Source organism: Rosa chinensis, chromosome 2, assembly GCF_002994745.2.
Source record: "Rosa chinensis cultivar Old Blush chromosome 2, RchiOBHm-V2, whole genome shotgun sequence".
NCBI classification, from domain to species: domain Eukaryota; kingdom Viridiplantae; phylum Streptophyta; class Magnoliopsida; order Rosales; family Rosaceae; genus Rosa; species Rosa chinensis.
In genome coordinates, this window is record NC_037089.1 from 25,329,861 (window position 1) to 25,356,306 (window position 26,446).

Sequence of the window (26,446 nt, forward strand, 5' to 3'; positions counted from 1 at the left end):
TGTGCTTCAATTTAATTGTGCTTCTAAAATTGACATCCAACCTTATCCAAGATTCCATTAAAGTTGGATTGAATCAATCGTTTTAGTTCGCATTATCATACCTCTAAAATATATCGTTTTGTCATTTGATCATACACTCATGGACTATATCGATCCCAGTCCAATTAACTAAGTTATAGTCCGAAGTTCACCCTAACCAGCTAACCTCTTCCCGTCGGGTGGTCTTTGGACCTTTACCGGGCCAGTCTATTTCTGTCGAAGATGAGATCGATCGATGGTTACTATTTACTGAGTTCGCCTACGGTCTCTACCAAGGGGGAGAGAGTTTTCATTGCTCTCTAATCACAAGCCTTCTAAGGTCGCTGATAGAATAATATGGATTCTTTCTGTGAACCAATATATAGCAACATATATGTGGGACATTGGTCTTAAACAAAGGTGAACTTTAGTCATCAACCAAGTAGGATTAGGTGGTAAACTTACATTTCTGTTTTAAAGTGTGAGATTAAGATTTGAGATGCTTATTTTGACAAACATAACCTGCTTGACTTTAGTGGCTTCCACCTTGTTTTTTCCACAACAGCTCAAATTTAGCTTACTCAACCAGACCTACATCAACAACTCAGCGCCATATGAGTTTGATGGTGCAGACACGCCATCCAATTAATCTTTTACCTCTGGATAAATGGCTTATAATTTGACTAATGATCTTAATGGAACAGTTAAGTGGAAAGCATATTACAGTCAAACCCTTGTTAGAAAAGAAACAAAGTCACCAAACTATATATCTTTAATTAAGGGCTAAATACTGACTACTACCCTGTAGTTTGGGTCTAAAATCAATTCAGTCCCTAAACTTCTAATTTCATCAAGAACACCCTGCACTTTCAATTTTGATCTAATATGTCCAATTTGTTAGTCTTCAGACAATTGAGTCATTTAACTTGTTGACGTGACTCATATATGGCCTATGTTTTATGATGTGGTGGCCTGCATAGTCAATTTTGGAGTGAGTCCCACTATTAGAAATCTATCAAATAAATAGTTTTTCAACAAATAATCCAACTATAACTTGAACTCATAACAGAATATTAATGAATTGGACCTATTAGATCAAAATTGAAAGTACATGGGTGTTTTTGATGAAATTAGAAGTCCAGGGACTGAATTGATTTTGGACCTAAACCACAGGGTAATAACCAGTATTTAGCCCTTTAATTAATTACTGATACTACGTACTCAAGTAGAAGGTTCTCTAGTATATAATCTACTTACATTTTCATGATTTTCAGGCTACAACGATGTTCAACTATCAGTAACAGACTATATGAATTATGCTCAATTACCCTTCATTTTACATCCAAAGGTGAAAAATAAAAAAGTTAATTAGACAACTTAAAACATAATTAGAGAACGCGCTTGCACGCACCTGAGAGAGAAAAATTAGAGTTTTCCCCTGTCCGGCGGAGTGCCCTTCCGCCGCCGTCGGACAAGCCGTTGTCACCGCTGAGTGACTTAGATGTGTGGCCGGATCCCTCAATCAACGTTGACGTTCCGATTGGGGTGATCATAGTGGTTGCCAGTGAGATGAGGGAGAGGAAGACCACGACTATTGGCCGACATGGGTTCTCTTTGCAATGGCCTAATCAATGGATCAAGTCAGCGATCTAGTGGCGGCCAGGTGGTGTGGCGTTTGGCATGGCGTGGTCGAGGGCTAATCGGAGCTACTCGATCTGGGTTGGATCTTTAAATCTCGATCCGGTTGGGCGACGAAGATGGTTTCTCCATGATGTGACGGAGATGGTGTTGCTGCAAGGCTGTGATGACAGGTTCCCTAGGTGCGTCAGAGATGCCGGTTGGTGGACGATGTTCTGGCGAAGGCAGAGGGGGGGCGCTGTGCAGGTTCCCGCGGCGGTGGCTGTGGTGAAGTTGGGCCTGACCTGGCTAGTAGTTTGTGGGCTCCTTTTTCCTAGGAGTGTGGCTTGGGCTTGGGCTAGCTATATTTTTTCTGTTTTTAATTTTATTTACTGCAGTTTTTTTATTTTGGTCACATATTTGGCGTGAAATAAGGGTCTACACTTGTTGTGTAGGACTAGTAGGGCCTTGTGCATGCCTGTGTATGCACTCAATGTGCCTTATCTGTTCTAGGTTGGCAGCGAGCTGTTTGCTTTGTCAAATGGTTGCTACCGCCTAGTGGCAGAATGAAGCTAAGTGTTGTCGGATTTATCATTTGGCGGCAACATAGTAGGAAAGCTGTGCTAAAGAGGGTAATTATGCTATGTTGAAATCAGGTTACATATCGAGTTATCTTTCCGTTATGTCACTGCTATGTTAAAGCAAATAAAGTAGCCAATAGAGCACTCTTTGCTAGTTGGTGTTTGTTAGAATACAAGTATTATGTAGAGATTCCTGATATTATTTCAGGACATACTATAGTTGTTTATTATAATCAGGGGTTTAGACTCAATGTCCCCCCTTGTATTCAACAGTTTCATTAATCAAGACTTGAGGGCAACTGTACCAGGCCTTCATTCAAAAAAAAAAAAAAATTTAATCTACTTAAAAGTATCTCTTTCTACCGTTGAATGTAGAGCATAGTTTTCTTAATAAATTACTGATCATGAAAAACATTATTGTTTCAGGCTATCTCTGACTTTGTTCCACAACTGTTATGATTCCATAATTTTACTCAACTACTCCTATCGATTTACTATATTTGTTTCAAAAGTTTTCACAAAAATGCTCCGTGAAGTTCTAATTCATTCTTTTCTCGATCACATCCCTTTCTAGCGTAAGTCATTGTCATTCGACATTTCATTAAAGAGATATCCATGCATATTTCATAATTTCATATTGCTACTTACTACCCTTGATCCAATGACTCCCCTCAATATTTCTCTCCATTCTTATTTCTTGCCGATCGAGTTTTAATTCTTGACCATTCATAACACTCAATATATCCTAATCTTATCCATGAATAAGATTACAAAGTTGAAAATCTACAACAATGACAAATTGACTAAACATATATCCAAACGTGACGGTTGAGGATAATATGGAAAAACTGAAACTTAAGGGGACATCGAAATTAAGGAAGTGTTTAGTTACAGTACTTGACATATATATTATTAGCCTAATTTTTACCAACTTAGCCTAGTTTCCGAACATAATATAATCAAGCACTCAAGTTCCAAAACTGTCGAGCTTATTCAACCCTCATATATTCACTGATGTCTTAGCTTCCAAAGAATTTATGCAGTACTCTTGGCTGAGCCGATTGCAAATTAACCCTAGATTGTGGTAGCAGACTGTCTCAATATTATTCCGAACTACTTGCAGTGGGGTCCTTAATTCTCAGATCATTGAGAATCCTTTTCGTCACTCTTTTGACCAAACACCACCATGGTCAACTATCTGTTCTGTTTCTGATCTGTTAAAAGTAAGAGGAGCCTAAAAGAGGAACTTCTGTGTTGAAAAGAAGAAAACTTGAGGAAGATTCCGAGCTATATATAGAATAGTGGTTGGCGGGTGCAGGTCGAAATTGTATGAAGGTCAAATGCTTGCTTAATCTTTACTTACTCGGATAAAAATATGAAATTATGGATTTATATACCTTAAGCAACGTAATCATGATTCATGAACATGACGAAGGCAGAAAACTTTGCTCTCTCAGTTGCTATATATACAGTTTTTCTTTGGCTACAGCCTACAGTAATCATTTTCCACCATACATACATATATACATATATATATATATATATGTATGTATATGTATATGTATATAGATCGATAAGACGATAACAAATGCTATTTTTTGGCCATTTTCTAATAATTTATATATATATATATATATATATATATATATATGTATATATGCATATGCATATGTATATGTATATAGATCGATAAGACGATAACAAATGCTATTTTTGGCCATTTTCTAATAATTTATATATATATATATGTATATGTATATGTATATAGATCGATAAGACGATAACAAAAATGCTATTTTTTTGCCATTTTCTAATAATTTATATATATATATATATATATGTATATGTATATGTATATAGATCGATAAGACGATAACAAAAATGCTATTTTTTTGCCATTTTCTAATAATTTAGGGTTTAGTGTTGATGGTAGGAACGAGGATGGAATATTAGTAAATACACACGAAGGACAAGAGCAGTTCAGAAAAGGAGAAGCCCTGTTGATCTCTTTGAAGGTCAAGGTACTTAATTAATTACAAAGAAACACATTAATCAACTCCCAGTAGCAGAAGGACTACAACCCTGATCATCAATTTTGATAAAGTACTATCGGTTGCCAAAAAAAGGTATAGAGAAATGAAAAGGAATAATAATAAAAACCCAACGTCTCGTGCTTTTCTTTTTCTTCTCTATTTTTTCTGTATTAAATGGAATGACAAATTCAAACGGTCCAGATTAGTCTAAATTTAGAAACTATCCGATGTCTGACATGGATGAGTTCAAATCCTTCAATTTGAGTATAAAATCCATGTCTGATTCAAGATTTCCGCAGAAAGAGGAATGATCGTATGGATGAGTTTTCCTCGATATATATATATATATATATATATATATATATATATATATATATATATATACATACATACATACATACTATAGAATTGTTAGCTCATTATCATATGGCGATCTATAATAAGTGGTGTTATATCAACATTTTTAGGTGAAAATTAGTTTGGACAACAAGCGTTATATATCCCAATTATATTCCATCTATGCTCCTGTATGAATAGAAGCACTCAAATTGAAAATCGTTGGGTCTATCTAAATTGCTGGGTTACACTACAGTATTTTATGGTTACATTGAGTACATTTCAAACATTAGGTGATAACAAAGATGATTGTGATTATAATAACAATAATGGCAATCGAAAGAGGATGATGATAATGATAGTAATCGCAATATTGTTAATTTATACGGCAAATCTTTCTGTGTATATTGGTGATAGTGATACATGTACGTAGACATGTAGTACTGCATAATTATAATGGCAAGAAATACTTATGTAGGTTTTGTTTCTCGCTACTTCTGTATTATAAAATATTCAAGCTAATTAACAAACTACGTACTTAAAATATTTATATTAAGTAAATTAAGATCCAAGCTAATTCCATACTCCTGCATGTTTAAAAGATGATGAAATCTTAAAACACACACATTCCATGAGAACATGTAATTAAGCATAAAACCTAATTAGACAATCTTACGTACCCTGGAAGGATTATACATAAAATAAAGAGTATATGTATGCTCATCAGAAAGTACATACAGTAAAAAGAGGTGGTGATCATAATGCAAATCTAAGCCTAGCCTCTTCACGCTTCAAGCATACATGTAAAGTAACTAAGAAATCTCATTGAAAAAAGGGTAGTCCTCCAGAAGTAGGTCAGACCAAGCAGAAATAGTAGCCACTCCTCCATAGCTTGAAGTAGTAGTGCTGCAAGCATCACCCATATTATTATTGCTTGTTGAAGTCTCCGTCACAGGAGGAACCGCCACAGAAGGAGGAGAGGGAGTACTAGTATTTGAAGAGGAAGGAATATTCCATGAATTATTGTTGGGAGAGTTGTCCAGTTGGCTCACCACTGTAAACTGATCTGGAGCTTGATTAATGATCACGTCCTTTTGATAAGCAGAGGAGGGTACCATTTGCAAATCAGGCAAAGGAGAGAAAGGGATTGAATCCTGCACCGAAGATGATCCAAGGTATTGTGCTGAGGTTTCCAACTGCGATGAACCAAACACTGGATTAACATCTTTGATTGATGAACAGAGTGAATTCAAAAGACCAATTGTCTCCATGTCAGTGAAATCGCTTAGGTTGTTTGAGGTAGAAGCTTGAGGTTGGAGGAGGTATTGTAGGTATTGAATTTTAGCCATTTGAGCAGCTTCTGCTTGTAGTCTCAAGGCTTGTTCATCCCAAGATGTCTGGCTGCTGCCTTGGTCAATAAGATCTTTCAAATTGACAAGAGCTAGAAGGTGTGGCAAGCTGGAGAAGATGTCAGTTCGAGGCCGGTGGGTCATCGGATCAAAACCCATCTGAATCAGCTTTTTCTTCAAATGGGTGTTCCAGAAATTTTTGATTTCGTTGTCCGTCCTACCCGGTAGGTGGCTTGCAATTGCTGACCATCTTGTAATGTGCAAAACAATGAACAGCAAGTTTATATCTCAAGCAACATAAAAGTGTCAAACTTTATCTAATAAGAGAATTTGGCCGGCAGACTATCCGATAAGATATAACATGTCAAATTATATGAAATATATATACATATTTTAAGTTCGTGAAACAATTAAGGGAATTACTTGTTGCCAAGGATGGAATGAAGGTTCAGAATTGTTTGCTCTTCTTCTTGAGAAAATTTGCCTCTCTTTATATCTGGCCTAAGGTAGTTTGTCCATCTTAACCTGCAACTCTTGCCACATCTGTTCAACCCTGCAAATTATAAGAACAAAACATCACTCTTGAACTCTTGAGAGAGAGAGAGAGAGAGAGAGAGAGAGAGAGAGATGATGATGATCAGTATATACCTGCAAGTTTGGGAAGGGCTCTCCAGCTTCCATGGCCATGTTTCTGTATGTAATTCATTAGCTTCTGATCTTCTTCAGGAGTCCAGGGACCTTTCTTGAGGCCACTATCATCACAACAAGGAGACCTTCCCATTTTTCTCTACCTAATAAGTGAGAAGATTTGGTTGCCTTCTTCCAATCCAACCTTCAATGATAGCTTTCTATTTATATGCAATCCATCTTGTCGTCGCCTCCAATCACATCAAAGCTGACTGACGTGCTAGTCTCCTATTTGATAGCAAAACAACCCTGCCCTTTTTCTGAGCCATATGACAAATATACCCTCATCTGTAGACAAACCCTAATGCCCCTATGACTTCATATTAGATAATAGATTATGATTGTTTTGGTTTGACAATTCAATGTGTCCTGATTAATTAAGATTAAGTGGCTAATTGACGATGGTCCACAGGAGACATATAGGGACTAATGTTTTGTGATCAAAGATCTGTGTTACTTGTCACTTTAGTTATAATTCATGGTAGTGTGCTCGATTCACCAAAGCTTTGCTTTAATTTGATGGTAGTGTTGGTGGGCTACGACAAATTGGAAAATGTCAGCTGAGCAGGTTATAACTTGAGAGCTAATATTAATCATGGAAAGTTATGATCAAGTGCAAGTGCGGCGGCTGTTCCCCTATTTGGATTTTCTGTGTGTGATTTTATCTTCAAAAAGAAAAGAAGGTATATATATACTACAAATTCATATCTTAATCCTAATTATCAGATACACGTACAGGTTGTTGTTTTTCCTACTACTTTGAGAATTAATAGACGACTCTTACTTCATGTACTATATAGTCTATATTCGCCTAACCGTAGAAAGTCATATAAGGGCAAAATGTGCATGCATGTAATTAATCGTGGGTTAATATATGAAATCTCATTCATGAAGGTACATCTCAAGACCGGTGCATTGTTGCATTTCCTCCCTATTTTGAATTTTCTACAACCTCTTTGGGATAAATAATTTGTCTAAATAACCTTAATTATAACACACAGACTTTGAGAGTTCTTAATCTATTTCGCACAACAGATTGAGTGGAATAATTATATTGCCTACGTTCGTCCGTATATCTATGTATTAAGTGCGTTTGAATTATAAGGCAAATACTAAGGAAAGAACTTGGCTGACCAGGTTCTTTCCATCCTGACCACAGCCACTAATAACTTGACATCTGCCTTTTTTTTTTGGACTCTTTCCCCTTCTCTTCTCCTTCTTCAGTTCTTCCCCCCGTTCTTCTTCTTCGACTCCTACAGTTCACCATCTCCACAATAACAGATGAGCGGGACCTTGGGCTCTTCGGCGATGGCGAAGATGAGATCGAAGCAAAGGAACGGCTCCGGTGGCTTCTGGGCTAAGGAGGCGACCATGGACTTCATTGCTCTACCAAGACGCCAAACTGAGAGAGCGACGGCGGAGATGAGATCGAAGAAGAACTGAAGAAGGAGAAGAGAAAGGGACGCCGACGCCGAACTAAGAGAGCGACGGCGGAGATGAGATAGAAGCAGAGTCGATGGGCAGCCATGAGAGTGGAGAAGAGGAATGAGAACAGATGAGGAAGAACTGAAGAAGGAGGGGGGGGAACAGGTGTCAAGTTATTAGTGGATGTGGTCAGGATGGGCTGACCAGCCCTGGTCAGCCAAGTTCTTTCCAAATACTAATGCAAGGGGGAAGCTGGGTAGAAGTCAACAACAGGAAACAGGACGTGGCACGTCACCGGTGGATGGAGGAACTCATTCCATGCACGCAATGAGACCCTTTGGTTTCGTCACTGATTGCATGGCTCTCACAAAAATCAATTATTTTTATTATTCACGTACCTGGCTATAAACTAAAATGCATGGGTCCTCGATCTAGTTCCTTATGAAATATTTGGCCAGCTTACGCATCACCGTAGTACCCACTCTCCTCCCAATTTGCCTTCGATCACCACCTTTTTCCCTTTCTCACCGGAAAAGAAGAAAAAACCAAAGTTATTTAAGAAATCCAGAAGAGGGTTCACAGTACTAGAATTAGCCAGCCCTACATATACATCTATATAATCATCCCATATTAGCGCAAGTAGATAAATAGATTAATTTCAGTTTACCCCCCTGAGGTTTGGGGGTGTCACCTCTATTCTCAATTTTGAATTTTTACTCCCCAAACTTTCCAATTTCAATCAGCAGTGTCAAATTTCTCCTATTCCGTTCAAATTGGACGTTAACTCTGACGATCGGACTCACTTTGAGGGCTAAAATTGTCATTTCAAGACAAAAAAACTATTTTTAAAAAAAATTCCTTTTTTTTTTCTTTCTATTTCTTCTTCTTCTTTTTTTCTTCTTTTTTTTAAAAAAAATTTTGTCTTCAACCTATACACCACAAGTTATAATAGGTTTATAAAAACAAAAAGATACTCTAAGTGGTTGAAAGCCGCTTGTTAGTCTACGATATTTGTGATATATCTCCGATAAAGTAAAGAATTTTAGGATATATCCCCAATAAAGTGAAGAAATATATGTGTAAAATCATTTTTTACAGATATTTACATATAAAGTGTAAAATCGTATTTTACAGATATTTCTTCACTTTATTGGGGATATATCCTAAAATTCTTCACATATCCAATAAAATCACAAATATCGTAGACCAGCGAGCGGCTTTCAACTACCTAGAGTATCTTTTTGTTTTTATAAACCTGTTATAACTTGTGGTGTATAGGTAGACAAAATTTAAAAAAAAAATAATGAAAAAATAGAAGAAAAAAAAAAGGATTTTTTTAATAGTTTTTTTTTGTCTTGAAATGACCATTTTAGCCCTCAAAGTGGGTCCGATCGTCAGAGTTAACATCCAATTTGGACAGAATAGGAGAAATTGGACACGGCTGATTGAAATTGAAAAGTTTGGGGGATAAAAATTCAAAATTGAGAATAGAGGGGGTGACATGATGACACCTCCAAACCTCAAGGGGGTAAACTGAAATTAATCCTAGATAAATTTATACTAGTAGGTTGGTGTTCATTAAGATATTTATCTTCAACTTTAATGATCCAAGTATGTATTAAAAACCCCACACCAAAAAGAAAAGAAAGAAGAAATTATTAACCAACATTCCATAGACAATTACAATCCACTAGCCATCTCTCAAAAGAATGACTAGCTACATTCTTAAGCTCATTGTTTAATGTGATCAAATGGTCCAAAGCCTCCAATATTTCCCCAAAAAATGCTTTATATAAAACTAAGCAAATTCAAAAATTCTTCCACATTCAGAATTATCGCAAATACTATACCTGTATAATGTTTTATTCCCCACACGGTATACGGTTTTCAATTTATCTGATTTTGATAAGTCAACTATATTTTGGTTATTTTTGTTTGTTGTCTTTTACGTATATACTAGTAAAAAAATAAAGGTCTGAAGGATTATGTATATTTTTATTCTACTAATTAAGCACAAAAATGACATGATATGATAATATGTATTAAACGATTTTAACATAATTAATGTGGTTTAGGGTCTCTAGCCCTGAACTAGGGCAACGTTTACGTGCATTTTGGGTAGTTGATGGGTTTTGAATTATTTAAATAGAAACGCAGCCACCCAGCTCCATTGCTTTTCTGATTTCTAGGGTTTGGACCAAAAGATGGCTTCCTAAAGAGTTTGAAAGGAGATGTATAAAACCAATTCTTTTCTCATAATTGCATTTTATATCCTTCATAACCTGGAGAAACTTCTCATTTTTCTAATCAATAACCAATTAAGCAGGTAAGCCATAAGTATATTCTCCCTAACCCCTGACATGTGTGAATGATACGATCTGCATTAAATTACCTTAATCGATCCCTAGCTCGATCTCTCTCCTTAATCTATATATTTTGCTTTTGGCAACACTTACACAAGGGATAAGGATGTGTGAGGATCATACGTATCGATCGATCAACAGTTTTTCTCCAGTTTTACCTATATAAGCAGTTTATATGAACTAGCTCGAAAACATCATATATACCAAGACCGATCACAGAGGACAGCTAGTTTAATCACAGAGGATGGTGATTAATTTTCAGAAGAATCACAATATTGCTTCAATTATGTACTAAGTAGTGCTAACAGTTCTATATAACTTGTGAATTTTTGTTTAGGTTTTGCAACACTTACACAAGGATAAGGATGTGACTGTGACCCGTTTGACCATTGAGATGATTAGACAAGAAGTTGGTGCGGCAAGCGCTCTAATTTCTAACCCTTTAAAACCCCAAATGCATCCTAGCTTCCTTCTCCAGCTATAACCTGATCAAGAATGCGTCAATGGCATTTGTTGAAGGCTAGCTTCGTCCTTTATCCTTTGTCCTGTTAGGAAAACACCGATCTATTCATTTTAGTTTTCACCGAAAAAGCAGGAAGATACACTAGAAGATCAGTGTAGGTGAAGCTAGGTAGGATAAATTATTCAAATGGAAAATACTCATGATCCATAAAGGAAACTCATTGTCACATCTACGTACATATCAACATATGGTTTATACACCCTTCACATTTATAGAACCCTAGTCACCCTTTCAAAAAAAAAAAAAAATAGAACCCTAGTTACGCAAATATTCAAGTTAAAATACTAGGACACAAGCGCACAGAAGCTATCATCTATGAGATCAAAATTAATCTGGAAAGAAAGTCTTCCTGAATTTAATTCCAATTAGGATTTAGGAGTAAAATAAATTCCACTATTTCATGCATATGCGCGCATATATATAGACACACACACATACGTGCATGTATATATACAACGTATAGAATAGGATCGTTACTTGAGATCAAATACTTGATGTCCAACTAATTGAGAATAATTATGTATATGTTTTTCTTGTTACTTAAGCGATCTAGCTATGTTAAACTAACTCGTAGTAAAGCACAACATATTAATACTTAGGTACATGTTTTTCTTGTAACTTAAGCGATCGAGCTCTGTTAAACTAACTCGTAGTTACCACATATTATAATTTGCCCGTACTGAGGTCAAAGGAACAAGGACGATCAAGAATTTTGAGAACCCCATTAATTTTCTTACTTTAATTTTTTTTTTCCTCCCCCCTCTGACCTCATTTTGCTGTCGGTACAAGTTTTACTCCTGAAAGGGTTCTCAAATTTTGACTTTAGTGAGAGAGAAAAAGGAAAACGCTTAACATTAATTAGGGTTTAACATTATTAACCTGATACAAAAGATTGCTTCTTCAACTCAATTAAGGTTCCTTGTCGGAGGGACCATCATCATCTCACATCAAAAACAAAGTAGTAATAATTAGAAACGAGGCAGGTTTTGATTAAACTAATCATTTGTAGCTAGGTCAAGTGATGTCACCTAAACAGACTAGGAGAGTAATGTTGATAAGAAAAGATCAATATCTTTATAGCTGTATAGTGTCAGCTAAACAACTGAATTGCTTGCTCTCTGAAGTTTCTACCCAATACATCTAAACTCGGACTTTCTATGCCTTCTCTAGCCACGTATGTATCATTCTCTTTCTCTTTCATCACTCCTATCTTTCCACAACAAAAGAAATCTCCCATTTAATATGTAATACTAAGTTGAGGCAAGATATTATAAATCATTGATGATTTGTTTTTGTTTGATTTTTTGAAAGATCCATTGAGGGGAGAATTTGACCTAATTGATATTAATGTCTTAGTTGTCATACAAACATTAATTCATCGAGAGTATATGCCATCGAAGGGTGTCAGAGTAGATTGATCATCGAATATTGTTGATCTTTTGAACTGTTTATCAGTAAATTCATATATTTTTGTTCTGCTCTTTAATGGTGTGTGAGAACATAATGTTCATTAAATTCATGAAACAGGCTGCCTGTTTGTCAAATTATGAAAAAGGGCTTAGGTAGAACCAAGATATGTTGAGTGGGGATGAAGAGTGCAAGGAGATTAGGACAAGGAGTTTGATGAATTGACTAAAGTAATGATGTTAATGAAAGGGAATTTGTTGATCAAAGCAACCTAGGTTGTGGACTCGCTTATTCCTCTCAACCCCAGAAAGTCTGCCATTGCATCTCACAGTGGGAATGTGAAGTTTCAGCTTATAATAGAATACGTTTTGATGTTAGAGATTTGTCTGTTTTCCATTCAGTTTAATTATACCATAACAGAACCCAGAAAGAGGCAAGGTTTGAAGTTAGAGGCTTATCGATCACTAGCTATTATAAAAACACTACTCCCGGATGTCTCGAACCGTGTTCAAAGATATATATATATATATATAGAATCGATGAGTATGATCAGCAGTACCATGCAGATCAAACCCAGGTTTCTATATATGGCTTTTCTGCAGTATAGTGACTCTGAAAACCCTAACTGACTTCGAAATAGGTTTTACCAAATACTTTCCGTAATTAGTTGGGTTTCACTATCGTCATCTTTAATTAATCTTCTACCCGGAAAATGAAACCTCATTTAGACCTTGATCAAAGATTTAAACTCGAGGAGTTTGATCAGTAGAAACGAGGCAGATCAAACCCAGGTTTCTGAATTTGGTTTTTCTGCAATTATTGGCTCTGACCTAGCTGAGTTTGATCAAATGTAGTTTCCATCAAATACGTTCCATTTTTAGTGGGGTTTCACTGTCCCCATCTTTTATCAGTTGTGGTTGATCTCCTTCCTAGCAAATCAAACCTTATTTATTTTCTAAATGAACTGTGACTGGTTTCATCTTCTCTAACATTGAAAATGACACTTAGAATAATAAGTATTGTTAAGTGCTCTAATTAACAAATAGAAACTGCACCAGAGAAGCAACCAAGCTTGTTTCTATATATGAGAACGATTAACCCTCCATTACGTCTATTACACGTGAACTGCCATGGAGCATTCATCGAAGAACAACTTTACTCTTTAGTCTATTCAAACCATTCATAAGCCAACAACCCTAATACAAAGCAGAAAATTTGCATGTGGGGTCTTGTAAATCTATGCTAATTTCATCATATCTTTACCGTTTTGAATCACAAATAACGTGTCCATGTATCGAAAGGCTTTCGTTCTTCCATAATTGTTCTTATTATCGTATATCTACATAACTTTAAACTCTATTGGTTTTTGACTAAAGCTGGCATACACGGTTGCCATCACCTTTCTATAAGATGCTTTGCATTACTATAATGAAAAGATTCAACTTATAATATAGTTTCTTCCTAACTGATAGTCTGACAGTACTATGACTCCAAATGATGCATATTTTCTAATGTAATCTATCACGATCAGACGATCAACCATTTCTGAATGCTTCTTCCTCACTCCTCATTTACAGACTACCAAGGCATCCATTTTTTCTCAACCATTATGCCTAATATTGTTGAACAGAAACTCAAACAAACATAAAAGCACATTGTACGTACTCTCATATGCCATATTAATTATTTCATTGTTAATAAGAAATACTGCATATCTAGACCATGCTCGACAAAATTAATGGCTCAAAATTATACAGTAATTAGTGTATAATATATGATGAAGTTCATGTTCTCTTAATGGTTACGGGACTATTGTTTTTATGATTAAGTACTCAGCATATTATAGTGTTACACTGTCAATTATATTAAAACCTTCTGAATTAATTATTAACACCAGATACACGAAAATATTTTATTCCGGATGCTACATTAGCTTGAAATGCATTTTTCATATCAATTCGATCAAATTCAATCAATTAAGTCTCATATCGGCATTTTTTTTTTTTTTTTTGAGAAACCATATCGGCATTTATTTAGGCAAGACAACATATGAAATAAGATAATGAAACTCTCTGAATACAAAAGAAGAAGATGGGAGAAAAAGAACGCGCCTCACGCGCCTGGTCGTTTCTACTGAGAGTTCATGCCTTGTCCGGCGGCACGCCCTGGAGGCTTCGTCGTCGGACGGGCAAGAGAGAGAGCAGACCTTGTGTCCGAGAGTGGGTCTTCCAGGAGTAAGCCCAGTCGAAGTGAAGGTGATGTAGTGATGGGATCGCTGTCCAGATCGTTTGAAGGGGAAGTTGGGTGGTGGAGGCGGCGGTGTGTTGGTTGGCGGACATGGCTGGTGTTGCTGAGTGGTCTTCTAGGGGCGGCTTCGAGTTCGGCGGCGCGAAATCCAGATGGGATCGACAGTGCACGTATTTGGGTGACTGCCCGGCGCACAGGGGGTGGGGGTGGGGGTGGAGACGCTGTCGGTGATGGATTGGCAGGGGTGTTTCAGGCGGGATGGTGGCGGCGTTGTTGCTGCATCCTTGCACTTGGGTTTGGGCTTGGCAGAGTTTGGGCCTGGGCTTTGGCTTTGGGCCCATGTTACTTTTGTTTGTCATTTATGCTTTATTGTTTTTTGCTTTAGTAAGATGTGGGTTTATGCCAGCAATAAGACCCTACAACATTTTAGTAGGGCGACGTAGGCTCTGTCCTGGTTTGTACACCTTGTGTGCCTGGTCTACCCTAGTTAGACAGTGAGTTCCTTGTCTCGTCAAATGGTCGCAACCTCCTAGTGGTAGAATGAAACTTAGTGTTGCCGGTCTTAATTCCGGCAACATATTAGGAAAGCTGCACTATTTGTATTGATGCTTCGGTTTTGAGTTATCTTTCCTTTATGTTACCACAATATCAAAGCAAATGAAGTAGCCAATAGAGCACTCTTTGCTAGTCGGTGCTTGTTAGAATACATAGATTCTTTGGAGACTCCTGATATTATTTCGGGACGTTCTCTCCATGCTTATTGTATTTTAGGGTTACGGTTCTATGTCCCCTCATTTTATTCGACAGTTTCATTAATTAAGGCCTAAGGGCAGCCACACTGGCCCTTCTTAAAAAAAAAAAAAAAAAAAGATGACGACTTATAATTGAGCTTTTGTTTTCGTTTTTGGCTTCTTCTTTTTGTCCTTTTTGTGTAGATATGATTTTTGAATGTTAGACCCATATAATGGTTGTTCTGCATTCTGCAATGAGACTATATTATTATGTGGAAGTTCCTATGTTTCAAAAAATATATAGGCTTCAATGCTAGGGTACCCTCTAAAGTCTAAACTTTGTAATAAATTTCGATTTTCACCGTCTCTGTCGAATCAAATATTTTCTATATATATTTCCACTAATAAGTGATATGTCAATTGTAGGGTCCATTTGTTTCCTAACCCAGCTACCAACATGACAAAATTAATGACTAATACTATATAAAAAATAATAATAAATTTTCGAAACAATTTAGAAGAAGAAAATGATTGAAAAGATGAACGTAAATTTCTAATTGGACATAAATGGTGTAAATTGATGGAATTATAGATGAAAAATCTCTAATTTGACAGAATTAGGGATGGAAAATCGTCAATCTCATGGAGAGGATGTAAAGTGACAATTTGTAGCAAGTAAACGGATGCTAATTTTTAAAATTACAAATTAAGGGTGTAGTTCAACTATTATGATCAAGTTTAATTAGGAGGATATTGAAATTGAAGCCAAATATATATATGGACATCATGATGTGTTTATGGAACTTTAGCACCACAATTTTTACGGAAAGACTAATAGTTTTTTGTTCGGCTATTTCACAATTAATTGAAGAGAAGGTTAAAAGAGTATCGATGATTCCAATAATTAAACTTCAATGCAACATAATAGGGCAAGATTGTTGGAACAATTTTGTCTGTATGGATTATGAGAGATTATATGTTTCAAATGCACGTTGTAACAAGGCTTTTTTTAAGAGATTATTTGCCTCCACTACTATATGCACAGAGGGGAATATGTAAAGATAATTTTAGGATACAATAAAATGCAATACAATGTTGTTGTTAGTCTGGCTCTACAATTATGTAAACCAACCCTAACACCAAAACAATATTTACAAGATGGCTGAAGGTTAATTGTGTATTGGTTGTGTCATAGTTTTTGTGGTTTGAGAAAGTGATGTACTTTTTTTTTTTTTTTTTAAAGAGCTCGAGTGCTAGCCTAGCTAGGCACTGTGAACTGTCTGGTATTATTATTAGACGAAGAAGAGCACCCCCCCGGGGGGGGGCGGCTAAACCCCCTTAACATATGGCTAGGATCCTTATATAGTTTCTATGGTTTGAGAAAGTGATGTACTTTTGGAGATCTAGATCATCTTAAGATACTAAAGACCATACAATATATAGAGAATAGATGATTTATATAGAAGTATATGTGTACTTTCCAATGGTACGCTACCTCTAGAGTCTAAATTTTGACATGTTCGATCATGAAACGGTTGTTCATTTAAAACCCTGAAGTCTAAATTTTGTTCTATAGCTCTATTTTCCTCAAACGAATGGAGTAGAATTTTAAAAAATATGTCAGGTAATTTTTTTATCAGGCTTTTCCCTTTTTCCTTTTTATCTAAGGTTACCAACCATATTCGGAATTTTTACGTAAATGTTCTTTTATACAGTCATGAGAAATTACTTAACCTGGCATGATAGAAGGAACATCTAATTGGGCTTGGTGCCAGAACACCAAGTTGTCTCCATCCTTACCATAATCATGAATTGGTTTACTGGAGTTTACTTTTGATGGAGGGTTTCACCACTTCTACTAAAACCGATTAATTCTTTGGAGCTTGAGGATCTTATCGATCAAATGCTCATGACCTCTATTTAGCTATTGAAGGTGAAGTAATCAAAAGTTATTTTGCTCAAATGTTGGTCAGCTTGGGAAATCATGGTATTAATTCTAGTTGACTTGGTGTTCCAGCATTCCTACTCTACCCATTAACTATGGTTATAGATTTGTGTGTATTCACAATTTTGTAAATAAATAAGGCTTAGACGGAATTTTGATACCAAGAAATGAAACCCTGATATACACTCTTTGCGCACTTGAAGTTTCAGAGTTTTGAAATAGGATTTGGGAACTCCTTTCATGCTTCTGCCTTTAACCAATAGAAGGGCTCCTTCATTGCTTTAGTCCAGCTCATGGATTTGTTTAGCTTTCTGGAGATGGAGGTTAGTGTATTAGTTGGTACGCTCTTCTACAGTACTGTTGTAAGGATGAGAAATTCTTACATAGGGCAGCCGTGCTACGTGTCTGATATGACTGTCCAATCAAAACTCAGAAACTAGCTTGTAAAATTTCAAATCGCTAGAATGATGGATCAGTCCTGGTCTTTGTATCATTTACTTAATTAAACGAAATTTCACTTTCTTAAAATTAAAATAATCATAAAGTGCTCGAATTCAAAATTGTTGGCAATATTTTCTGAAGTCTCAACTCACAAATTTGAAGTCCCAAGTTCAAACTTCAGGGTCTAAGTTCTAACCAATAACAAGCAATATTATGCATTGAGAATAAATGAATACATTTTCAGTGGTTTAAACTCAGTCCTTAAAATTAAAACTAACAGTGAGCGATCGACCAACGTGACTAGGTGAGTGAATGAAATCGATCTTACGTATCATCTACCGATCTGATTTTGAAGTCAGTTTTGAAATCTTGAAGATGATATACAAAAGAAAATGCATTTCATTATGAAAGAATGGCTTAGGAACAGAGTAAAGTAACTTAAATATGATGGCAGTCATACTTTTTCCTATATCAGTAAGGAGATGGGGGAATATTCAAACTCTGGCTTGGCCGTGAGGGTAAATTTTCATTACTAGTCTTACTGTTGTAATAAAGTAAAACCTATCCCCAATTTACATATTTCCAGCCGCGAATACAAAATGGGTTAGATCTGAGAGACGCTGTAAGCTATTCAGCTCTAGCTAGCCTCTCTCAAAAAGATGACTCGATCAATATTCTGATCTGATCGGGGCACAGGCATGGGCACGGGCACGTCCTGAGGACAAGTACTGGAACAAGCTTATTTGCTTTCACGCAGGGAAATGTAAAGCCATTTTTTTCTGTATTTTAAGAAGCAATTGTCTGAATGCCAGTTTCATATAACTGGTGTCTCAATGGGGAATTTGAAGGCATTAACCAAATATGTGTCCAGAAATGGTCATTTCTGGTGTCTAGAAATGGCATCAATCCACCCGCCATCCAAATCAGATGTGTAATGAGAAAGACCAGACAACCATATAACAAATCCTAGCTAACGACAAAAATCATTAACATTATTTGTTTTGCATTAAGAAATCCAGTTTCATTCAAACAAAACGATGATCAACAAATTTGTGATTCATACAGCCAGATCCATATTCTAAGCACTTGAGTTTAGTAGCATTCTGACCAACAAAGTAACACATACATATATCCAACAATCAGACTTCAAAACCATATTGAAGACGTACCTTAAGAAGTTCACACCTTGATCTTTTCAACTTTCCACAAGCAAAACGAATGCGACGCTGAGCGAATGACCACCAAAGAACTGATCATAACTTGATGTAACATGTCCGGTGAAAAGCTATAGTATATGTTTAAGAGAAATGAGAGAGAGATCACCATGAAGGCATCATCAGGTCTCTTACGCCTTATATAGATATATCTTAGTTGATTGGTTATAAAAAGGTTAAGGGAACTTTCTGCATGGAAAGCTTCAAGTCACATTATATATGGAGTAGGAATAGATTGCCATGAGAGTAGATGTGTCCATGATTACATCCACCAGATCATTGGACATATGATATAAAAGAATATAGTCAAAGCTTTAGAATTTCAGTGCAAAGCACATGGAGTTGGTAACACTGAATAGAATTCATTAACAGATAAGGCTAGGCTCCCATGAGGGCATCCCCATATGCGTTGCCATGTCCCTTCCCTTCCAATGATCATAATCATGAAATATACTATAAACACAAGCGTTAATATATATAATGAGGGCCCACATGAATACACAGACCAGATTATGACTTCTGCCAAGAGACAAAGTGCACATAGGCTGGAAACCTTTCCAGGCTTCCACATTATGACTTCTGCAATGTGAAAATGGCACAGAAAGTTCAAGCAGCCATCTCCAACTTTGACAGCACTGAGAAAAGGATTACGAAACAATTAAGCAAGTCCAGATGATTTAAGTTCTATCACTATATAATAATAAAGCCGGTGATCAATCCTTCAAAAGGAAAAGGAATCTTGATTTCTTCTTTAACAAACAAATCCATGTTTGGTCATAAATCCAGGACAAACACAGATTGTCAATTCCTAATTTGAATGATTAGCCGGAAACTATTAGATTCTTATCTGTATGTATAAGGTCAACAATGAAGTCAAAGTAACTGTCAATGTCTCATTACAATGGACATGATATTCAAAGAGCTTTCATTATTTTATCATTCTATCAACAGCCTACCTACTAGCTAGCACAATTAGACTGGAGAGAAGATCAGAGAAGGGAATAACCAATATTTAGAAGAAAAACCCAAATGTTCATCCTCAAATTGGGTTTTCCACTTTGCCTAGGAATTCACAGAAAACATTTCCAAATAATTGAACAGGACTTTATAAAGCCAGAACAAAAGTGAACCCTGTGATATCCATCACATTTGAAAAGAATTATGATCTAAAGTATTAGCTGAAATGCTTGCAGCACTAGACAGCTAAAGTTCCACTTTTCACAAATGAATAGATGCATATTGCCTACCATGCAACATGACTCACGTCTGGATTAAATGATGGAAAATTAAGAGAAAACTAATCCAAAAACCAGTTCCAACTTCAGGAAATTCAGTGTAAATTAATCAAATTCTAGATACGTCTTGGAATTTGTAAGAGATCACTTATTGTCCACGAATTCCAAAATATGAAGCTACTTATAGAATCTTTAAATCTAAGAAAACCTAATGAAAACCGGTTCACGTATGCAGAAAAACTTTGGCAATTTGATGCAAATCATAATAAGACTATTTCTTCAGCGTGATTTATGCATTTCTAATACAATCAGGAAGGGAAAAAAAATTAACAAAGACATCAGCATCAGTTTATTTCTTTGTACCATGCAACAGAATCACAAAGCATTCAATCCAATGAAAAATATAGATTGTCTGGTATTGACGCAATGTATAATTACAGCATCATACCATGACAATTTATTTCATTCAAACGTCTGTAAAAATAAATAAATAAAGAAAACAAACTGCAAAACACTCTTGATTAAATTGATACGAGAACAAAAGATTGCTAGGTTCTGATATTCAATTTCCAAATATGAACAGTCTGATGTTTATTGAGATATATAACTCAAGTAGACACACTGCATTTTACTAAATCTGAAAGTAATGATGTTCCTATATGCAGAGGGATCAACTATGATCCTGAAACTAGCTGAGTAAAGATGAGCCAGTTACGAACAACAGAAAGGAAGAAAAGTGACTCCAACAAGAATACATCTAACAAGTATGCCCATCAACTTCAGGTCAGCATCCTACCTTTATAGGTTGTTTACCACCATCATCCAAGGGAAAGGCGAGAGGAAGTTACCAGAGGAAGGTATGTTGCAGAGGAAGGGCAGTGTCAAAAGCATCCTTGATTTAGATTTCACAGTCAATTCATATAATGCAGGTCCATATGTTTATATATCATAGATTCAGTCGCCAATACTTATGGTGCTAATAAACAGATTACAAAACTAGTTTAGACCAAGTCTTAGAATCAAACATCTTAAGAAAGTGGTTGTAACTTCTGCTAGGAGACAAGCTATTGGCTGCAAAGCTTTGCAGTGTTCAAGATTATTAACTTCTGCCATATAGAACTGCCAGAGCAAGTTCATGCTGTGAACCTCAACTTTGACTGTTCTGACAGAGGAAGTATCAGATAATTGGTTTCACCTTTCTATCACTATATAGTATCTTATTTGAAAAAGAAAGTATGAGATCAACAATCAAAACTCAAAGACTTCCAATGGTTCACATATCTCAAATATCAAGCATCTGAATCACAAATAGAATATTGCATGGCCTCAATTGTATCTTGTGATAACGCCCTTGACCGTATCCAATATACAAAGATGGTCATTAAAAAGAGAAGACTCTTAACCCTCAAGCCCTCCCCATGATGTATGTTGCTAACTTCAAGATTGTCACAAAGGAGCTGATATAATGCTCCAAGTGGTCAGCATTCATCTCTATCACATCAGCAGGTTCTCTCTCTAGTTTGTTTGCTCCACCAACTCCTGTCAACATTTCTGTTCAAAACACTCGGGATACCAAGCTGATGAAGGGCTACCTCTCAGCACCAATCCTAGAGAAAAAAGAGAGGACATCAATGTCATTGGAAACCACTCTTTCAAAATGGAGTGGTGATAAGCCACTGTATCATTCTGGAAAGAATTCCTGAGTGACTTGTATCTATTAGTCCTGCTTATTCCCTTTGTGTGGTTCCTCGGGAACCCCAAAAGCATTTCTACTTCATCAGCCTCAAGTGAGGCAGCCTTCCCTACCCAGACAAGGTTCCACTTGCGGCATTCATAAAGAACATACCGTTGGGACTCTTTCTGGGAAATCGCATCTGTGCATCATATTCCTCAGAAGCCTTCCTGATCCTCTCAAGTAATTTTGCACTAGCAATGCAAGGCAGTGAGCAATTGAGCTTTCTCTGCTCGTCCCAAGTAGGCTACCATTCCCTTTGAATGCATCAAATATAGTTTGTGGCGGAAGGGGAATAAAAGGAAATCTCTCCTCCATCAGGAGATTGTAAACATAACCCCTTTATCTTGCAGTCACAGAGAAGTACTTCAAATCAACAAACTCAGGCTGCACTTCGTACAGAAATCAGGATATTGTGCTTCAAACCCCCTTTTAGGAGTCGATGCCACATTCTTATAGTAAAAACAAGGAAGTCCTGAGGCAGGTGGTTGCCTCTGGAAAACTCCTGTGGAATTGACAAAGATTAGATGGGATCCCAAAACCAATTACTGGATTTGGGAGATGAAGAGCATCATCATCTTCCCCTATGATCATGTTTCTAATCCCCGCCATCCTTGTCCTTTTCCTTATCAACTTCACACATTCACAAAGTTTCTTTTTCTTCTTATCAGGATATCAGTGTGTAGATGTCTAGGCTTCTCTTCAAGGAAGAGATAGCAGAAGATGCCTAAGGAAAATTGAGCTGTTGATATAAAATCAGTCAAATCCACAAGTGACGAGCCAGCATCGCATCTTTCTATTGCAATTGGAACCTCCAATAAGTTTTCATCCTCCTCAGATGTAGGATTTTTTTCATCAACAAAGTCATGGAGATTTGAAAAGCCATCCAGAAACTTTCACGCTGAAGAAAAAGTTTTATGGAGGCTAATGCACTTAACCTCCATAAAACTTTTCATATATGCCATTGAACAGAGAAATGGGACACAGTGAGAGAAGCTATATGCGGAGAAGTGAGGAAAGCAGCAAAATAGAGAGAACACCTTTTTGGTCTAGAGACAGAAAATCTGGTTGCAGTCTGCTCAAGACTGTGCCAGAATCTGTGGACTTATTTGTAATGGAAACCAAGCAGTTATCTGGTGCATTTAAGAAAAGCGCACCTATACTAAAGACCGTTATTAGTATTTTGAAGCAAAAGAAAGATTTCCTCTTTAACAGACAAATCCATGTTTACAGGACAATGTACCATTTCTTTTCAAACAATCAAATCTTAGTTGGATTGACACAGTGCTAGCAAGATTCCCCATCTATATATAAGGTCAACAACGAAGTTGAAGTTGGTATCAATGTTAATTCTAATGGACATGCTTCCAAAGAACTTACATACTCGGCAAAATGTCCAGAGAAGTAAAAAGACAAGCTTTAGAAGAAGAACCAAAATGTTCATCCTCCATTGGGCTTCTACTTTCCTTAAGAGCTGACAGACTTTGAAACAAGTAAATTGATCCGAAGAGAGCCAAAACTAAATCAAGGCAGTGCTTTAATCTTATACCAAAAAATAAATAAATAAATAAATAAAATAAAATAAAATAAGGACTAGATGTCCTGCTTGAAGCATTAGACTAAAGGCCAAACTTCAGTTAACACATATGAATAGAAGCCCATTGCCAACCATGCAACATGTGCTTGGATGATATGGTTTCAAAATCAACAAAAGAAGTGGACTCTGTATTTGATTCCAAGATAAGAATGAACAAAATCCATTTAGATAAGAGGATTTTATTACTAATATCACAATAGTGAGTAAACCACATTAAACTCCTTTGTGATTTTGTGATTTTGTGATTTTGTGTCATTACAGATGTCTCCCTTGGACCAACACTAACCTCCTCTTGGATTCATACTACACCCTCTCTGATAGTTTGATGCATTATCTACAGGTTGGCTAGAAAAGAAACTTCTTTTGAATTCCAAGATTAATGCCATTGGCCCACACTCTAAAGCCAATCCATTTTTCAACCATAGACTCCAAATAAAAGTCTCCATGGTAGTTTGAGAGTTCAAGTCAGTAATTATAATAGCTAGATAGAATGAAGAACCATAGTTAAGTTCTATTACAATTATTTGCTTGAGTCTTATATAGAGAGTCTTTTAATAAGTCCAGGAGATGTATTGGTAATACCGCTATCCGCTGTAAATCAGACCAGATTGGAATTATCAAAAATCAAGTGTTGTTGAAGGCCTGGTGCTTTGGTGTCTTGTCTCTTACTTGTTCTCTCTCTTCTCCTCCCTTCCTTTGGGATTTCCCACTAAAGCAGCTACAAACCTTCTCTCAATTTCTATCTTTCTAATCCCACCCTAGCCATATTGTTTACCCACACGTGCTTTGTCCTACATCATAGTGATTAGATTGTGTCACATCATTTTAAAACGAGTTAAATTTCATTTTTATATGACTAGAATATCAACCATGGAATGTGCCAAAATATGAAGAACATACAGAACAGAAATTGGGAGTGCAAACTCACAACCAAGGCAAATATTTTATAGTCCAACTCCCAAATCTCTAAAGTGGAGTTAAGTATCCAAAAAGTGCATTTTAACAAGCAACAAAATTCAAATAGAAATCCAAGTAAATTTGTATTGAGATGTTGATTTGAAAATTCCCCAGTGAAGGGTATGAGCAATGGGATTATAACAAAACCATGGCTTTTGTCTCTTTATCTCACTCCCTCAGTCAGTATGAATCTCAAACACCAAGTGGTACATTCAATTTCACACAATTCATATTGCAACACTATGGAATATGATATTTAATAAATAAAGAAACAGAAAGGTAACGAGAGTATTTGATAAAGGCATATCACATCCAATCAACTCACATTGCCAATATCTATATCCAAAATATTCAATACATGGAAAGAATGTTACCTCTTACTAGAAACAAGCAAAACCGGTAACAGCTTAACTTTCCTGTGAACTCGAAATATCTATCAAACCAACTCTCTCATTCTCTGGCAAGACAGACCAATTTGGCGACTGAACTGCCCTCAACCACAAGAAGTCATCCACATTGGCCCAATTCTCCGTCTCCTCATCAAGACTAGTCTCCCTAAGCTCTTCCTCAATCCCATTATAACTCAAACAGTACGGCGCAAACCTCACCCCGCAGCTATCCTCAATTATAGGCCTACTCCTCACTCTCAGATAAAAATCACACCTCTTTGCATTGTGAATTCGAATCTGATGCGAAGCCATAACAAAAACACACTCTTCAACTCCTTCAATCAGAACCGAACCGGTCACAGGGCCAGTATAAACCCTACAATTCCTCAACCTATGAACAAATAGAGCCCTCACGGACCCCATAAGCCTCACCTCACAGGAATCCAGGTCCGAAATTGTGAATTCTCCGACTTCCGAGCACTGAAACTTCCTCACTAAGGTCTCCCCTTTCTTGTTCCAAATCCCCGGCGACGCCGGAACTATGAACTCCATTTTCTCGGGCTCTTTCTCATTCTCCTTCTCCTTTGGCTCGGTTTTCTTGGCGCCTTTGTTTCTGAAAGAGAATTTCTTCTTCGGCAGTAACTCCGCGCTCAGGTTCTCTAGGGTTTGTCTCAGATCGGAGATCGTTTTGAGCGAAGATCGGACTTCGTATGAGGGGAGGAAGTAGGAGTTCTCGGCGACGAGCTTCTCGAGGTCGGAGATGGAGGCGGAGATTTGGTCGAGGTGGGGTTTGAGGTGAGCGGGATCGGTGAGTCGGCACTGGTCGAGTTGGGAGTCGACGGAGGACTTGGAGGTGGAGAAGCGGGAGAGGAAGGCGGAGGTGGACTCGAAGGAAGGGGAGGGGTCGGAGGAGTCGGCGGCGGCGCGGCGCGTGAGGGTGGTGTCTAGGCGGGATTGGTGGCGGTGGGTGAGGCGGTCGAGCATGGATTGGTGCTTCTTTTGGAGGGCTGGATCGGAATCTAGGGCTTCTTCTTGGGTAGGGTTTGGTGGTTCATTTTCCATTGGTGGCAGCGATTTGGGTTGAAGGTGAGAGTGAGGGGAGGGAAGAAGAAGAAGAAGAAGAAGAAGAAGAGGGAATTGGGAATTTCGTATTTTATACGTTGGTGTGTTTTTGAAATTGTAGCACGGTGAAACTTTTTTACGCCCAAGGAAAAAAAAAACTTTTCTCTTTTACGTTTACTAACGAGGTAACAAAAAAAAACTTCGGAATTGAGATAGACGGAGCCGCTTAGGTGAGCAGTCACGGGATCTTAATGATGGAGTATTATGTAGACAATTCCACGATCTTTTGCGTCGGTGTGTTTATATTTCTTAAATGTATGATAAGATCGCACATTGTGTGGCTAAAGTCGCTTTGTCTTTAACGAATGCTACTTATTGATTGAAGCTCGAAACTCTATGATTTAGTTCAAATGCATGTAGATTGAGGAACTCGGGTTCTGCTTATCATCTATTGCAAGGTTTTAAAGTGTTTCGATACGGCCAAAGAATCAAACTTGCAGTTTTATGCGCAATGCTGGATATAATCCAACTCACGCCTTCGGCAGAGATGGAGTCTT

The 26,446-nt window shown here is 37.0% G+C and overlaps 2 protein-coding genes across 4 annotated transcripts; both read right to left on the reverse strand.

The window, feature by feature from the left end:
• Window positions 1-5,218: 5,218 nt before the first annotated feature.
• LOC112188449 (transcription factor MYB92) lies at window positions 5,219-18,963 on the reverse strand. 2 transcript variants are annotated; one of them, XM_040515003.1, is made up of 5 exons: window positions 18,873-18,963; window positions 8,445-8,565; window positions 6,583-6,922; window positions 6,358-6,487; window positions 5,219-6,184 (listed from the first exon to the last, which is right to left on the reverse strand). In XM_040515003.1, exons 3-5 carry the CDS (start codon window positions 6,713-6,715, stop codon window positions 5,398-5,400), a joined length of 1,050 nt encoding a protein of 349 aa, XP_040370937.1. In that variant the 5' UTR covers window positions 6,716-6,922; window positions 8,445-8,565; window positions 18,873-18,963; the 3' UTR covers window positions 5,219-5,397. The 2 variants fall into 2 exon arrangements, with proteins under 2 accessions (XP_040370937.1, XP_024183334.1); XM_024327566.2 differs by lacking the exons at window positions 8,445-8,565; window positions 18,873-18,963 and having other exon boundaries at window positions 6,583-7,643.
• Window positions 18,964-19,417: 454 nt separating this feature from the next.
• LOC112188934 (tubulin-folding cofactor C) lies at window positions 19,418-25,946 on the reverse strand. Of its 2 annotated transcripts, none has more exons than XM_024328178.2 (2): window positions 24,813-25,946; window positions 19,418-19,552 (listed from the first exon to the last, which is right to left on the reverse strand). In XM_024328178.2, the coding sequence occupies exon 1, from the start codon at window positions 25,887-25,889 to the stop codon at window positions 24,846-24,848; it is 1,044 nt and encodes a 347-aa protein (XP_024183946.1). In that variant the 5' UTR covers window positions 25,890-25,946; the 3' UTR covers window positions 19,418-19,552; window positions 24,813-24,845. The 2 variants fall into 2 exon arrangements, with proteins under 2 accessions (XP_024183946.1, XP_024183945.1); XM_024328177.2 differs by lacking the exon at window positions 19,418-19,552 and adding an exon at window positions 23,746-24,272.
• Window positions 25,947-26,446: the final 500 nt, after the last annotated feature.

Bases quoted from the DNA above. Each gene is read 5' to 3' on its own strand.
- LOC112188449 (XM_040515003.1), bottom strand. From the start codon at position 6,715: ATGGGAAGGTCTCCTTGTTGTGATGATAGTGGCCTCAAGAAAGGTCCC. The intron at 6,488-6,582 runs GTATATACTGAT...TATAATTTGCAG, and splicing joins AGCCCTTCCCAAACTTGCAG to GGTTGAACAGATGTGGCAAG. The intron at 6,185-6,357 runs GTAATTCCCTTA...GCACATTACAAG, and splicing joins CATTCCATCCTTGGCAACAA to ATGGTCAGCAATTGCAAGCC.
- LOC112188934 (XM_024328178.2), bottom strand. From the start codon at position 25,889: ATGGAAAATGAACCACCAAACCCTACCCAAGAAGAAGCCCTAGATTCC.